This window comes from Typha angustifolia, chromosome 13 (assembly GCF_048772165.1).
Source record: "Typha angustifolia cultivar Huaian chromosome 13, ASM4877216v1, whole genome shotgun sequence".
NCBI classification, from domain to species: Eukaryota; Viridiplantae; Streptophyta; class Magnoliopsida; order Poales; family Typhaceae; genus Typha; species Typha angustifolia.
Window position 1 is genome coordinate 13347763 of NC_133251.1, and position 16723 is coordinate 13364485.

The 16723-nt window shown below is 37.9% G+C and overlaps 2 protein-coding genes across 5 annotated transcripts; both read left to right on the forward strand.

Annotated features, from left to right (window-relative positions):
* The first annotated feature begins 1564 nt into the window (after positions 1 to 1564).
* Positions 1565 to 10642, forward strand: LOC140773066 (RNA demethylase ALKBH10B-like). Its single transcript, XM_073115415.1, has 9 exons — positions 1565 to 1714; positions 1813 to 2366; positions 2699 to 2821; positions 4066 to 4187; positions 4315 to 4432; positions 7164 to 7283; positions 7374 to 7486; positions 7558 to 7712; positions 9502 to 10642. Exons 2-9 carry the CDS (start codon positions 1943 to 1945, stop codon positions 10196 to 10198), a joined length of 1872 nt encoding a protein of 623 aa, XP_072971516.1. The 5' UTR covers positions 1565 to 1714; positions 1813 to 1942; the 3' UTR covers positions 10199 to 10642.
* A 1328-nt stretch (positions 10643 to 11970) lies between these two features.
* Positions 11971 to 16289, forward strand: LOC140773162 (actin-like). 4 transcript variants are annotated; one of them, XM_073115580.1, is made up of 6 exons: positions 11975 to 12131; positions 13242 to 13393; positions 13575 to 13656; positions 13879 to 14272; positions 15016 to 15629; positions 15968 to 16289. In XM_073115580.1, exons 3-6 carry the CDS (start codon positions 13597 to 13599, stop codon positions 16031 to 16033), a joined length of 1134 nt encoding a protein of 377 aa, XP_072971681.1. In that variant the 5' UTR covers positions 11975 to 12131; positions 13242 to 13393; positions 13575 to 13596; the 3' UTR covers positions 16034 to 16289. The 4 variants fall into 4 exon arrangements, with proteins under 4 accessions (XP_072971679.1, XP_072971680.1, XP_072971681.1 ...); XM_073115578.1 differs by lacking the exon at positions 13242 to 13393 and having other exon boundaries at positions 11971 to 12131; XM_073115579.1 differs by lacking the exon at positions 13242 to 13393 and having other exon boundaries at positions 11972 to 12131; positions 13588 to 13656.
* Positions 16290 to 16723: the final 434 nt, after the last annotated feature.

The window sequence follows — 16723 nt, forward strand, 5'->3', positions numbered from 1 at the left end:
GAGGCATGTGGTCTTCAATGAGGCTAAGAAGAGATGAAATAATCAAATACATCTTTTTTTCTTAAAGGAGAAATATGCGTTAATTAACCATTACGATTACAAAATGCTTCACAGATATCGAAAGATTAAAATTTGTTGAAATTATTTTTAGAAAGTTTTATTCCAAGTTACAACGTTAACTCATAAGTGGAACAAAATAAGAAAAGATAGAATCATCGCGAGAAGGGCCTCCTTCAGCAGCAGCAACTATACGTATTTTTTTCTTCTTCTTTTCATGTTAATATAATATTTTTTTATTATATATATATATAAGTATATATATTCTTTAGATATGCTTTCATAAGCTTTTCTCACCCTTCAGATTGTATATCCTGTCTCAATGCTTCTCATAATCGAAAGTTACTATGAAACTTGCCTATCTATCAATAATTCTGTGACCACTCAAAAGTCTCCTACAAATTCTTTTGGGGCTTCAAATATAATCTTTCACGTTAGTCTCCCCGCATCGGGAATTTTTTTCATATATATCAATACAGTCGTATAAAAAAAAAAAGTTCTAAGTGCTTTGGAAATTTTTGTTGATTCATTCTACAATCATTCAAAAGTGAACATGAACTGTTCATTCGTTTATTCATCTGCCACTATTTCGTTAGGTACTGTTCATCCGATACCACTCCTCTGATCCTATTCAAACCCTTTAAACCATCAAATTGTTAGTGGTTAAGTTTTAGGTTGATTTGGACACCCAATTGGATGTGGAATTCCAGCTTCAGAGCGTCGTTTGTCCTCTGACTAATGTCAGACTTTGTTTGGTGTGTAACAAATGTTTAATTTAATGCCAGTGATATTAACATAACAGAATGATAGAGAATAAATTTATTAAAAAGATAATATTTTCTTACTTGATTCCTTTTCAACACCTTTTTTTTTTCCTTGCACTTTCTACAAAATTTTTCTTCTTGCCACTATCATATATTGTAATCTGCATTGAGTATTTGACCAAACTACCCCTCTAGAAAGTTTAATATTTTACCAGACTTGCGTTTTACTTATATTTTTTATGTGTTATATATATATATATAATAGTAATAATATTAGCATTTTATTTTACTACTTTATAATACTAAATTTGAAGATTAAGACAAGGGTAGTTTGGGAAGAATACCAAAAATCTTCTGAGGTAAAAGTGAAGGTTATCACATCAAAGAATCAACAGCTTTCATCATATCAAGAATAAAATCAAATCCTTTTATCACATGCATGCACCAAACTAGGATGGAGGAAATTCCTGCGTTTTGGGATGCACACGACCCTCGCTGTGCGTCATCCCATACGCGGCTATAACAATCCGGGATACTACCTTCATTACGCGGGAAACGTGGGTGAAACATGAGAAAAGAAGCCGAGAAATAAGGGAAACGGAGTAATACTGCGATTCTTCTGCAGTCATATTCTCCCATCACTCTCTATGAGAAACGCGGTTTTGCATCCACTGCCTCTCGCCGCAATCACATCCATCGTTTCGAATCCATCCTTCCCGTCTATATCCCCACGCCTACTTGCCGCATAAAGATCTCTATGCGGTCGTGCTCATCGAAGCTACTAGATCCCCACCCTTCTCTCTCTCCTCTCTCTCTCTCTCTCTCTCTCATAAGAGTTGCGGCAGCAGACGCGTGCTCACCAAGCTACCATTCTTCGTCTCCAAAACCCTAGGGTCCCCAATCCCCATTGGCTCTCCTCATTTCGATCCGATCCATATCTATCTTAATGACAACTAGCTAACTCTTCCTTCTTGTTCCGATCGATCCGCAGGTCTCAATTCCAATCGCATAGTCGCATTGCCTCAAATTCCCTCCTCCGATCTCCCCGATTGCCAATTCTCCGCCGATTCGGTGCCCCTCCTTGTCGGATCTGGAGATATGAGCATCGCTTAGCGGAGGCGATGGCGGCGGCGGTCGGGGGAGGCGGGGAGGCGCAGAGGGGGTGGGTGTTTGATGAGCGCGATGGATTCATCTCGTGGTTGAGAGGCGAGTTTGCGGCGGCGAACGCCATCATAGATTTGATGCTGCAGCATCTGCGGGAGATCGGGGAGCATCCGATGGAGTACGATCACGTGGCGGCATGTATCAACCAGAGGCGGTTGCATTGGGCGCCGGTGTTACACATGCAGCACTACTTCCCCGTGGGGGAGGTCGGTGTCGCGTTGCAGCAGGTGGGGTGGCGGCGGCCGAGGCCGCTGAGGAGGCCGGGGTTTGGGTACCGTCGTGGGCACCGGTTTGACGCGGTGAGAGAAACTAATGGATCATCGGTGGAAAACGGGAAGAAGAAGGATGAAACTCAATCTGGTGATACCGTGGAGAAGGAAGGTGAGGATGGATTTTATGCAATCTTAATTATAGAATGCCATTTTGTTGTGAAGTATTTTAGGTACATGATTGAATTTATTATGTTGCTAGATCTGTTCATTTTTTCAGATTTGAGCTTTTACGGAAAAGTAACTCTTTTGCTATTATTGTAGTTGTGAGTTTTAGATACATACATGTGCCGGGTACTATTCCTATGTATTCGTGGAGTTCATGCATGCTTGATTTGTGTAGTTGCATTAGTGTAAATAGTGGGACCAGTTAGCTGATTTAGAGAATTCTTTGAGTGATAAAGGCCTAATTTTGTCTATTATTTTTTATGTAACTACATTTAGGAGGTGATGTTCCTAGCTCTGATTCAAGTTGTGGAACAAAGAAAGAAGAAAACCTAGTTGGAACTGATAATGGTAAGTTGGAGCCTGCTGCTGCAGTAGACAACCAGGAAACACTGGCAAATGGTATGTCTTGACGGTCTGGAGGTATTTGGATCTTCTGCATTGAAACAAAATGGCGTTTTCACTTTGAGGCATATGAAGAAATTCTAACTTTTATTTCTCTCACATTCTCTTGTACATTTCTTTGTCTATCAACGTATTTTATGTTACTATTAAAAGAAAGAAGTCCAATAAAAACATAAAGAATAAGATATCTCATTGCATTAACAGGTAGAATTTCTGAATGAAAATGACAATGGCGATTTAGAGATGTAAAAAAGATTATTTATTTAAAAGCTGTTTATTAGATGACTTTACTTTGCTGCCCAACTGCCAATATCTTGTGTCCTTTTTTACTGTAGAGCATCAATGTTTATCGTAGAGTTGTAAAAGGCACCGACAGTTCTATGTACAAACTATGATGCTCCTCTACTAATTTACTCACAAATCGGAGTGGTTTCCTTAAATGGTTCAATCAAGTGTAGACTTTAGGGAAAAGGAGTCACTAGCATGGTCTTGTTTTAATATAGCATCTTGTAAATATGAACCTTGTCCTGATAAGTTGACTATTAATGTGTATAACTAATTTTCTTTTAATTTGTTAAGGGCATTTTTCTATTCGTGTTGCTTGAGTATAAGTATATAACTAAGTGACTCTTGCTGGAATCTTTTTTCTCCTCTTGTGCATCGTTATTTATGCATCAATTCATCGGTATCAATCTGTAGCAAATTTACTTTAACGTTTCTTCCTTTTTCTTCATAATATTATTCTACACTCACCTCATATAGTTAGTATTCAGCCTTGTCCCATGAACTGTATTGTCTGATTAAAAAACAAAAGGATATCTAGGTAATAATCTCTGCAAAGAGCCAAAGAGTATATAATTCCTGATGCTTTTGAACTTATTATTTTTATTGAATGATGCTTCAGAGCCTGCTGATTGAACCATTTGTGATTGTTCATGACTTATGGTTGAATGCCTTGATTTAGGGACCATTTCTCACGATTCTTCAAAAATCATCTGTAACTGGCCAGCATTATGATTTATGCATTTAATTTTGTTTTTTTAAAGTTGTTTCTTCCGTTATCTTCTCTGGACTCCTTTCCTTTTTCTTTCTTTTTATTGTTGTATTATCTGCTGATAACATTTTTCTTTGAGAGATCAGAGATCATATGTGCTGCAAATATCCTCATCATCTTTTAATAGATATTCTGTTTCAAGCGATGATCTCACATATGCTTCCCTTTTGATGTACAAATTACTCAGAGGCCAGCGGTGATTCTGCTTCCCAAGATAGCAGCAGCATTACCTCAGATCAAAATGGGAATGGGAAGCTAATTGTAATCCCCAAAGATTTTACTGCGAACGAACTAATTGACGGCAGGATGGTATATTATAATCCACTAGATTTGGAAACTGCACATTATTTCTTTCTTACCATAGGGCAGTTGATCTAATTATCATCACCATATTTTGTTGTCATGCTCGCAACTAAAACTATTCTGTTCTATCTAGGTTAATGTCATTGAAGGGCTTAAACTTTATGATGGATTACTGGATATAACCAAGATGGAAGAACTTCTTTCATGGGCAAATGAAATGAGAGCCGCTGGTCGTCGAGGAGAGTTTCAAGGTAATTTCATTGGCAAATTCCTTTTCATCCTTTCCTTTTTTGTGTGGAAAAAATGAACCTTTTTTAAGAGAAAAAAATGAACAAGTGAAACTGAAGATATGACATCAAATAAATCTGAAGTATCTATATGAAACAGTTTTATATTTTACTTTTTTCTTTAAATTCTATAAGATAGTAAGACATCATTATCATCATTAATCAGGTGATATGTGAAACATTTGAGATCTTACTTCGTTAAAGAAGTACAGGGACAATGCATCTGCAATAGTCAATTCTTCTAGCTAACTACTACAAACTGTGCATATCGGACATTGTAAAAAGATAACCTTTTATTTCGCCCCAAGCAGCTGTGGTATAGCTTTAGCTTCTAACAAGATACAACTTATTTATATGTGAGATCCTGAAAGACAATTTTTATGACTAGTTGAGGAACTAAGATAACATGACAATTTAGAGAACTGCTTAAATAAAAATACTCTAATCATTAAGTAGCTGAAGATCGTTGAAAACTTCAAAAGTTAAAACCATAGTTCGAAATTTTGATTTCAGCTTTGGTCCTCGAAAAAAAAAAATAATATCGGAGTTTCTATTTTTTTGGTTTCAGTCATTTATTAAAAAAAATAAAAAAATCAAAGAGAAGTATACATAATTCTGAAAAGTAGCAGAAAAATTCTAAAAGGACCAGGAAAATGTCAGATTTAAATAATTTTATTGTCATTGAACAGTAATTAGGAGAATTTAATGTTGATTTAACCAAAATATTGTTGTTAATTAGAATAATTACTATTGTTATCATAGTTTTAAATAAATTTAGGCTTATTGCTCATGCTACCAAATGAATCTCATGTAATGCGAGAGTAACTAAAGCTATGTTACACATATTTATATACGACCCAAAAAAAAATCAATTATAATGAATAGGTCTTGCTGTTAATTTCGAGTAATTGCAGTTGTTATTAGGTATGGTTTTATGCTTAATGAGGCTCATATTACCCAAAAAAAAAAGATTTATATGCTGCCATTTATGGGAATTGGATTTGGTGTTATGAAAATAGGAATAAATGCTGCTATTAATGGAAAGAGATTAAAGTTAAGTAATCAATGCTGCTATTAGTGGAAAGCATAGGAATTAGGAGGAATAAATGTTGACTGATATTGGGAAGATATTAAAGTTACTAAGCAATGCTGATATTACTTGAAAGCATTTTGGTTGATTTCCAACCTAAAGCCCAATCAATCTTACCTGTCCATTCACTTTGAATTTGTGGCTATGATTACTCATACTTTACAAGACCCTAAAGACACATACAACCTGTTTCTGCTGAAACTGGCCTAAATGGAGCTGATACAGAAACATTTCTGAAATGTTTCCGCCAAAACTAACTTTAGTCTTGGTATCTGTATCGGGCAGGATCATAGGGCCTGGTTGAAGCTGATCCTTTTCGGCTGATTTTTCAAGCCATGTGTACACTAGGTTGTAAACGTCAGAGAACTGTTTAGGTTTGCTACTATCTGTATCCTATTTGTAATTCTGAACTCCAGATCTTAAATATTTAATTCTTTTGGTTCTGTGTCTGGTGTATCCTGATCCTTTTTGGGATAGGAATCCTATTACTTTTAGCTTCATTTGTCTTGCTTTGCATTTAATTTGAATTGCTAAGGTACTTCTTGAGGCTATTCTATTCCACAATACAACTTTTGACCAAATATCTATTTAGATTTTTTTATTGTGTTCTTTATTTTCTTCATCTAAATTTATTAAATTTTGGTTCTTAATTTCATTACTTTATTGGATAAAATACTTGCTTCATGGATGATGCACAACACATGTTTGGTTGTTCTTCCTTTGAAACTATGTTTTGCAATTTTACATGAGTAGGATGTCAAATTAAGAATGTCCTTGCTGTTGGCACAGTGCGTGTCGGCTGCCAATTGGCAATAATACGTTTTACATATGTTTTGCAATTTTACATAGTATAGGTGCTTGATTGTTCTTCCTTTGAAACTATGTTTTGCAAGTTTACATGAGTAGGATGTCAAATTAAGGATTTCTTTGCTATTGGCACAGTGCGTGTCGGCCACCAGTTGGCACAACATGTATTACATATGTCGTACTCCGAAACTCAGTGCCAATGCAAGAAAATGCTAGAAAACAACAGGTACAGATATATTGGGAGAGAGGGAGATGAAGGGAGAGGGAAAGAAAGAGAGGACTTACTGTGTCTGACATCGTCATGGAGCCTTCATCATTGTTGCCTAATCCTTGCCATGCCCTAATCCTCATCCCACGCTACTCCCATCTCATGCCATTGTGGGTTCCAAAACTAGGTGGTCCATCGAACTTAAAATTGGAAAAAAAATAACATGATCCGCTTCAGGGATAGTCTTCCCTAATCATTGGAGCTCCCCATACCTTTCATTGGCATCACCTCGTTTCCTCCGCCACCAATTATTCCACCTCCTTCACCCTTTGGCCGCCCCAAATAACTTCCTCCATCTCTCTGCTGCCTCCAAATCGCCTCTATGGTACGCCCATGCCGGCACGGCAATCCATGGTTAAAACCATTCACGTGGTTTGGAAAAAAAGGCTGTTATAACTGTTTCAGTGTATATCAGAGTCATCAAACTGATTTGATTAATATAGCTAAGAACAGGTGCATCTTGAAAGCACATATGTAAAAGCTGTTTTAACCAATATAGCTTGACAAATATACAATATGATGAAAAGCAGGGAAGACTATTGTTATAGCAAAAAGGCCAATGAAGGGACATGGAAGGGAAATGATTCAGTTAGGCATTCCCATTAATGAGGGACCTCCTGAAGATGAAAATGCTGCTGTTAATTATACAGGTAATTTCAGCTCTCTATTGCAAAGCTTGCTCGTTAGGATATGCTTTGTCTGCTCCTGGTGACATGTTGGGGACCTTAAACAAATTTCAGAGCGGAAGGTGGGGGCTATTCCTAGGTTAGTGCAGGATGTGCTTGATCACTTGGTTCAGCGGCAAATTTTATCTGTCAAACCTGATTATTGCATTATTGACTTCTTTAATGAGGTAACTCTATAACATTGGGCTTATGGTTGCTGAACTTTGACTATAAACCTGATTATGGTGCTTATTTTCAGGGGGATCATTCTCATCCTCATATCTGGCCACCTTGGTATGGTAAGCCTGTTTGTACTTTATGTTTGACTGATTGTGACATGGTATTTGGCCGGGCCATTGGGGTAGATAACCGAGGGGATTATAGAGGCTCTCTGAAGCTTTCTCTCCAGATGGGGTAAGCTTTTGTTAAGTCTGTTTAACCTTTTTATCTGTACCGTTTCATATAGACATATTCTGCATACTGCTTAGTCTGTTAGTTTAAATAAACCTAGTGATAGCTGGTAGATTGCTCTGTTTTCTGTTCTTTCCTATTTTAACTTTTGCGTGGTTGCATATCATGAGTTTTGCAATCGACACTTTAGTATGCTTTATGACGACTTGTTAATGGATAAGCAACACTATCAGGCAATCATAGTCTTCTGACAAGTGGCAGTTAGCACTAACTATATGACACTGATGCAGTGGGCAGTAACATAATACGCCAGAACAAACGCAGTTGCAGTTATGATCATGCTTGAAGTCCTAAGTCTTTTAAAACATTCTTCATGTATTGGTTAAGTATGTGATCAATCATGATATAAACTTGGTTCAAGTGTGCAAAATAAAAAAGGAAGTGGCAATGAAGAGCCATGGTTGTTGACTGGTGGTGACACTTCGGGTTCTGAAGACTGCATACTGTATGATATCTTAGATCTTCTTCAGGACATAGAAATTATTATTCACAAAAACTCAGTCTGAAAAAATATTGGATTACAGATCCTCACTGAAATCACTTAGTGAATTTCATGCATGATAAGCTAGACATTCTTGCAGTCTTGCTGTGTAACACGCCTCAAAAGATCTATATATAACACTGTGCAACTTTATCAAACATGTATTTTTGTGCATAGATTAGATGCTTTTGGTATGAGTACTTCATGCTTTTAAGAATCTAATAAAGTTAGCAGATCAGGCTTTTTCACATTTTATAATAAGCAATGTATTGAAAAACGCTTTTAGTGGCCGCCTTGTCGGGGTGGTGCACTGACCACCCCACTAAAGCTAGAAGGCACCAGTGCAAGGCGGGTGACCACATGCATGAGTAGAGGAAGAGGAAGACTTCCCATTCTCTTTCTTCTTGCGCTGCCACTAAGCTAGAAGGCACCGGTGCAAGGCGGGTGACGACATGCTTGAGGACAGAAGGAGGACGATCAGCGATCGAGTAAATAGCTCTACGAATGAATGGATTGGATCGAATGTTACAAATGGAAAGATTTGTACAAGTTATATGTTTTGTCACCACTTTGTGGAAAATCGTTAAGAAGTGCTCTCTTTGTGACGAAAATAACCACGCAGGAGTGTTGGCATGACGGCTAACCAGATTCATCCTCAATCCCTTTCCATCCTCAGAAATTTCTTTTTCTCCTCTTTATTCTTCTCCTTTTCTTTCTCTCTCTACATTGGGAACCGCCTTTTGTTATTGGCTCTAAATGACCACTCTAATTGACGGACCACTCTAGCTATCATACACTCATACACGTATATCTCACTAGCTGTCATGCACCACTAACAGTAGATACATTAATAAAATAAATACACACACATATAAACATATTTGTGAAATTGTGAGGTTCCGTTTTTATGGTTGTAAATTACATTATTTAAAAATTTGTAGTACTATATTATTAAATATTTTATTTATATATAATTATTTTTTATTTTTACATATTAAAAATGCTAACCCTTCTTGGCATCCGCCTTGGTGCCTGTCTTTCGCCTAACCTGTGGCTGCCTTTTAATACATTGATAATAAAACATTTTGACTTGAGGTCATCTATCAGATTGTACATGCAGAATTCTGTTGTTGAAAAGCTTTGTGTACAGCTCAAACTAACTCAATTATGAAGATTGTTTTGCTTGAATGTAGAATTAAATATGCTCCTTTGCTAGTTTCTAACCTGCAATTTCTCTGTTCTCCCGTACAGGGCACTTCTTGTGTTGCAGGGGAAAAGTGCAGATCTAGCCAAACGTGCTATTCCCTCACAAGGCAAGATGCGCATTCTACTGACATTTGGAAAGTCACAACCAAGGAAGTCTGAAGGATTGCGACTCATTTCTCCCGCTACACCTCCATCCTCATCTTGGGGAGCATCATCAGTTAGGCCCCCGAACCTCATAAATCATTCAACAAGTCCTATGCACTATGGAGTCATCCCAACGACTGGTGTCCTCCCAGCCCCACCCATCCGACCTCAGCATGTAACTCCAACCAATGGAATTCCACCGCTCTTTGTTGCACCAGCCCCTGTGGCCTCTGCAGCTGTGCCTTATCCTGCACCTGTCCCTGTCCCTGCCCCTGTCCCCGTCCCGAACTCAACTGGGTGGACTGTCGCTGCTCCTCCGAGACACTCAGCTCCGCGACTCCCTGTTCCTGGCACTGGCGTTTTCCTTCCCCCGCAGGGGTCTGGCCATCCAAACCTATCTGAGCAGCCTCCTATATCTCCAGCAACTGCTGTACCGAACTCTCATCCTGAGACAACTGCTTCGCCGGACAAAAAATGCTTTGAAGTGGAAAAATCAAATGGCAACACTTCTTCACGTAATTCTCCAGAAAGTTGTACAGATGAGATGGAAACTAAAGTGGCGTGCAATGGGAGCTCAAATTCTGGTAGCAGCATGTGAGGATGACCAGCAGAATGCTGGTGCTGAGAAAAGTTGCAAAGAAGCTTACAGACTGTGCTGCTTAATACGGTATATACATATTTATAGACAGAGAAAAGAGAATGAGAAATTCATTCACATGACAGCGAGAGTAGATAATACAAGTATTCCAAGGAGCTGCATAGCAAATGTAAATCACGGCAGAGTTACCTGGCCACTTTCTGATCCTTACTGGAAGATAGAAGTTAAGATTGACGCTGTCTTGGATTTTGTAGGCTCATGTTGGTAGTCTGAATTTTCTTTGCCTCCAGTTTCATTTTTACTGTATTATCCTCAAACACGAGCTACTTATTTACTTCTGTATTAGAGAAAGAGGCAAGAACACACTGTTAGGTTGCTGTTAAGTTACTTCACTCATCACAGCAAGTACACCTTAAATTATCCTACAGTATCCGTAAAATCTCATTGCTGTGTCTCCTGCTTCAGGTTACATGGAGTTCATTCAGGCCTTGAATGGTTAAAACGGATGTCCCTTGTGGATATGTATGACCAGGCGGTGGAAAATTCTTGTCAGTAGGATGGCGTTGTCGATGAATTTCACAAGGACCAATGGAGCTGAAGTAATCCCTCGTGGTTTTTAATTCGCAGCTGAGTCGTTTGCGTAAGAGGACCTACTTGATGCAAGCTGAAATGCTTACCTGTTAATAGCAGCAAATGGCAAGTATTCTATTCGTGGCGAATACGTCCGCAGATTCTGATGAATTGATCAGGATATATCATCCGTGCGTATTATCATGATTCATGAACCTACAGAATCAAGACGAATTCCAATTGAGCATTTGACCTGCAAATCTCTAAACCTGCATGGAGCACCATACCCTAAACAACTCATAATGTAATTAACCACTACATAAATATATAACATCCGTAAAGAGCGCATAATATGGAGCTTTTAACCAAACTGGGTTTCCTAGAACTTATTTACTCAAATAATCTGCCTACATATTTTGATCATATTGATTGCAAATAAATGAGTCCAATAGAAAAATATTGAACTCTTTAACGTATAATGTAAGACGTAAGACGCGGAAAAAGTTCCCTTGATATGAGGAGTACATACACAAATAAGAATATGCGATGAAAATGAAGTGAGATCTTTTTTGTACTTATATGATCTAAATTTAAATTCAATATTTTTCTAATTTATCCTATTATATCATGACAAACTTCTCTAGCTTAATCCGATTAACAAATAAATCTAAATCTAGGTATAATTTTCTGTCTTCCTAATGTGTCTAAAGCAACAAAACATGGATGATTTAACATTATATGTTTGGAATAAACTGCTGAACCTTTCTATCGCTTGACAATCTAAGTAAGATGGTGATAAATTTCATGGTTATTTTATTGGGGACTGACTATATGACCAAAATCGACTTCTTTTGTCTTAAGTTTGAGTAGTGAAATATTTGGATAAATAAATTTACAGGGAGGCCCACTTTGGTAAAAAGAACTGCAAATATTATATCATTCTGTGAGTAATGGCCATTAGACAGATAATAGACAGAGGAAGGCATCTATCTGTATGTCTAAGGCGATCGTTTTCGATTTAGATCAGTGGTTTAATGTTTTGGTGGGCTTGGGCTTGAACCTGGGCTTGAGCTTGGCCTATGTGAGTCCAAAGAACAAATCCACAATTACCGGGTCTTTGGAGGAGCCTGTTAACCCGGCGCGTGATCCGGGCCTTCAAGTCCTCTCGTCCGTGCGACCCTTTTCCCCACTTCTCCAAATTATAGATGTTTCAAACCCTACTAAAAAGTACTAAAAAGGAGACCGAAGAGAGCAAACGTGGGTGGGTTCCCATACTCTTCGGAGAGTTTTATTAACACAATCCTAGATCGATTCGATTTCACCCCATTCTCCTCTTCTACCTCTTCTTCTTCTTCTCGGTTCGGTAAGGAGCTCAACCCATTTCGCCGTCTTTGATTTGGATGTAGTTTCATCGTTTTTGATCGGATTTCGGGTGAGTGAAAAGTTTTTAACTTTTGAAGTTGGGAACGGAATGCGCTCGTCGTTCTGCATTTATTTGGTTTCTTTGAGCTTCAGTGCGCGAGGAGTTTGCTGTATTTCCTTTTGGTTTTAAGGGATCTGACCGTGCGTCTGGTTTGATCCGATGTGCATTGTGGGTTTTTATCAGAATGTGGAGAATGTTCGGCATTTTTACTTTTTAATGTGTGCTATTGTTATATTTTTCGTACATTTGGTAGCTGTTGTTGTCTTGGTCAACATATTGGACGTACGTTTGTTGGTTGATTTGTTTTGGAATGGATTCTAGGTTCTAGGATCTTTTCACGATTTGAAAAAAGCGGTAATTTTGGACTTGATTCGTTGGTTCTGCACCAGGGGTTCTCATTTTTTATTGCTATCTTTGTTGGTAAGCTATGATAGGTTGCATTATTTTACTTTTGAGGTCACCTTTTATGGTTCCAAGCTGGTGTGAATTGATCTGGAAAGGAGGCTTATTTATTGATATGCTTCCATTTTTTTTTCCCGTGAAAACTTTGAAGCAATGTTAGTTAGTTTGATTGAAAGTTTATCACTTTGTTACCAATAGATTGTGCCCGTGGCTAATACTAATATCTCCAAAGAGTAATGCTATACCTACAAACACTTTACTAACATTCTATGATGCATCATCTTGTCCATTGATAGTTTCTCTCTCCATCTCATAGCCATCTCTATCAATTGATAAGGCGATGCCAGATCAATAGTATATGTAGAGTGTTTGTGGCCATAGCATTTTCCATCACAAAAATCTACTCGGTAAATCTTTGTAGATCTGTGCTTTTCACTGATAAATAATGTAACTCTTGATAGTTTTTATTTCAATTATCACATTAGAAAAGGTTGAACTTTGATGAAGCATTTATTATTAATGTTTTCATCTTGATTTCATGCATTCTTCTTATCTACTAACTTTAACAAAAAAAAAAGTTTGGGTAATATCTCGCCCCTTGCAGTTATGTGGCATTTTGTTTAATGAACATCAGTTTTCGTATTCCAGGTTCAGCATTTACTGTATCCAGTTGTGGCACGTCTTATATATAATGAGGATTCTGTAGCCATCTTAGGAGATGACATCTCATCTGACTTGATACTAGTGCATCTACACCTCACCAACTAGACATTGGGTGCATGAAGAGCAATTAATTCAAAGTATTCCTTGACTTTGTATTCGTGGAAAATATAGAGAGATATTTAGAGCAATTTACTTCTTGCTATGGACTTAATGGGTTCTTTTCATGACAAACATATGTAGATTAACCTTCCTTTGCATGTAACATCAGTTACTTTTGTCTTTTATTTGGTCATCATAATGAATCTATTATTCTGTTAGCTTTCTTTGGCAGAGATAGAAGATGGCAGACGCTGAGGATATTCAACCTCTTGTTTGTGACAATGGAACCGGGATGGTTAAGGTACAAACTTATTATAGTTTATCTTGTCAGGTTTTTCAAGCCCAGTCTGCTCAAACTACTCAACTCATCGTCAGTAAGAGAAGAGGGATTGAAATAGATTCTTATCGATGCCATTTTACAATCATTAAATAGCTATCTGTTTTAACCTTTTCATTGGAAAATTTTCCACCTCTTTGCGGTATGTTTTGATAAATGCTTAACCAATTATTCTTTCTTCTGTAGGCTGGGTTTGCAGGAGATGATGCTCCAAGAGCTGTTTTCCCTAGCATTGTGGGGCGTCCCCGTCACACAGGTGTGATGGTTGGCATGGGACAGAAAGATGCCTATGTTGGAGATGAGGCCCAGTCCAAGCGTGGTATCTTAACTCTAAAGTACCCTATTGAGCACGGTATTGTCAGCAACTGGGACGACATGGAGAAGATATGGCACCACACTTTCTATAATGAACTTCGTGTTGCTCCAGAAGAGCATCCTGTTCTTCTTACTGAGGCCCCTCTTAACCCCAAGGCTAATCGTGAGAAGATGACCCAAATTATGTTTGAGACCTTTAATACTCCTGCCATGTATGTGGCCATTCAGGCTGTTCTATCTCTATATGCCAGTGGACGTACAACAGGTTTGCAAGTCCATCATTGACTCCATTTCAATCTCTTGGAAAATAATATCCTTTTTTTATTGTTGTCTTGCATATTCATATCTACTACAAAGGCATTTGGCTGTGAACAAAAATTTTTGTGGAGTGTAGACAAAGTAATATGCAATAATGCCACCTTAGAGTTGTTCTTGAGTTAGCAACTATTCTGCATGTTGTACCATCTGAGTTCATTATGTTGTAAAGTAAAGCACATGTGTCAGTGATTGATAAGAATTTGGGGTTATTTAATCTTCGAATATATACCCTTTCTAATGCGTCTTTGCTAATGGAGTGTTTCACATGTTTTGTGATATATAATTGTTTCAAGAATCTGTTTATCCTGACCCTTGTAGAACACTAGTTGGATATCATGCTTACTTGTGTATCATTTTTCTCCATGTAAAGTCCATACCAGGTGTGCCTCATAGCAGTGAAGATGAAAATTTGGTAAAAGAGCTATGAATTGTCAATTATAGTTACTTAACAATAGTGCAGCTTAATTTTTCAACTGCTGATTATGAAAGCATTTGAGCTGGGAGTTGGATACAATTCCATGCCTGTTGACACATTAAATGCTTTTTTGTCAGAGATTTAGAAAGTTTTTTTTTATTTTGGAGACTGAATTTCATGGTTCTCTTAGTAAAATGTCATGGATATATTTCTTGACTTTCTTCTATTGTAATAAATGTGTGCATCTTTTCACCTTCCTATTTATCCTTGTATAGGTATTGTGCTGGACTCTGGGGATGGTGTCAGCCACACAGTCCCTATCTATGAAGGATATGCCCTTCCCCATGCAATCCTTCGGCTTGACTTGGCAGGAAGGGACCTCACTGATGCTCTCATGAAGATTCTAACAGAACGTGGCTACTCTTTTACTACCACAGCTGAGCGTGAAATTGTGAGAGACATGAAGGAGAAGCTGGCGTACATTGCCCTTGACTATGAGCAGGAACTGGAGACTTCGAAAACCAGCTCATCTGTGGAGAAGAGCTATGAGCTACCTGATGGACAAGTGATAACAATTGGTGCTGAGCGATTCCGTTGCCCAGAGGTTCTTTTCCAACCATCCATGATTGGAATGGAAGCTGCAGGCATCCACGAGACTACTTATAATTCTATCATGAAATGTGATGTTGATATAAGGAAAGATTTATATGGGAACATTGTTTTGAGTGGTGGTTCTACCATGTTCCCGGGTATTGCAGACAGAATGAGCAAGGAGATCACAGCATTGGCACCAAGCAGCATGAAGATAAAGGTGGTGGCTCCTCCAGAGAGAAAATACAGTGTTTGGATTGGAGGTTCTATCTTGGCATCCCTTAGCACTTTCCAACAGGTATGTGGCATTTCTTACATCTTCTAATTATCTGATCTGCACAAGCATACTATTCTGCACTTAGCCTTTTTTAGATCTTTAATCGATAAAATTGCTTGAATCACAAGCATTCAAGATCCTCAAAAGTAGGTAGTGAACTAATTACTTAATTAAGTCCTTCCAGAAAGGATTTGGAATCTGTACAAAAAGTTTCCAAGGCCATATGAGTTGCAAGTCTTAAAATCCCCTACTATAAATATCCTTTCTTATCTTTTTTTTTTTCCTTTTGATCATAATTTACATAACATGTACTTTTTCTTAAGAAAAAAGCATTTACATTGAATTTATTCTGACTGCAGATGTGGATTGCAAAGGCAGAATATGACGAGTCTGGCCCATCTATCGTGCACAGGAAGTGTTTCTAATTCCGTCAGACTAGAAAGCAATTCAAGAGGAATCACTGTCATTTTGCCTGCTCGGTTTCCATCTCTTTCTATTTCTCTTTTAAGCGTGGACAAAATTTTTAGCCAAACCATCCATTATGATTTGTCGTTCCTGAAATTCAAACTGTGTAATCTATGGGCTTGCCCTATGAATCTCACTTTTATTTGGGTTCCAGTGATTATTAGTATAACTAAATCTGATGCAAATGAAATTTGATATGGTATCTATTCAGTGCAAGTCATCGCAGAGCTTTGCAACAATAGAGCTTCTTATTTGACGTCATCTTCCTGGATTCCGGATTCAATAGATATTGCAGGTTGCATACTCTTCCTCATATGTGTGCAAAATTCCATACTTGTCATCCATGGCATGTGCTCTTGAAGCAGCGCTGGGTGAATCTTTTTTCATTTTTCTCAAGGAATTGCTCATCAGGAACAGTACATGTGGTTGATTTCCCCTGCAAATATGATGTTATTCCATATAATCTTGAGCTTACTCTCGGTGCCATGTCATAATAACTGAATGATTTAAGCAACATTTAGTTCCGAATCTATGCAAATGATTGTTCTTGTCCTACATATGTTGAAGGTATGATAAGTTGATAACAAATTGAACAATTGGTAGAAATAACTAGCATTCTAGTGTCCTACTGGTTGAAATCTTCCATCAGA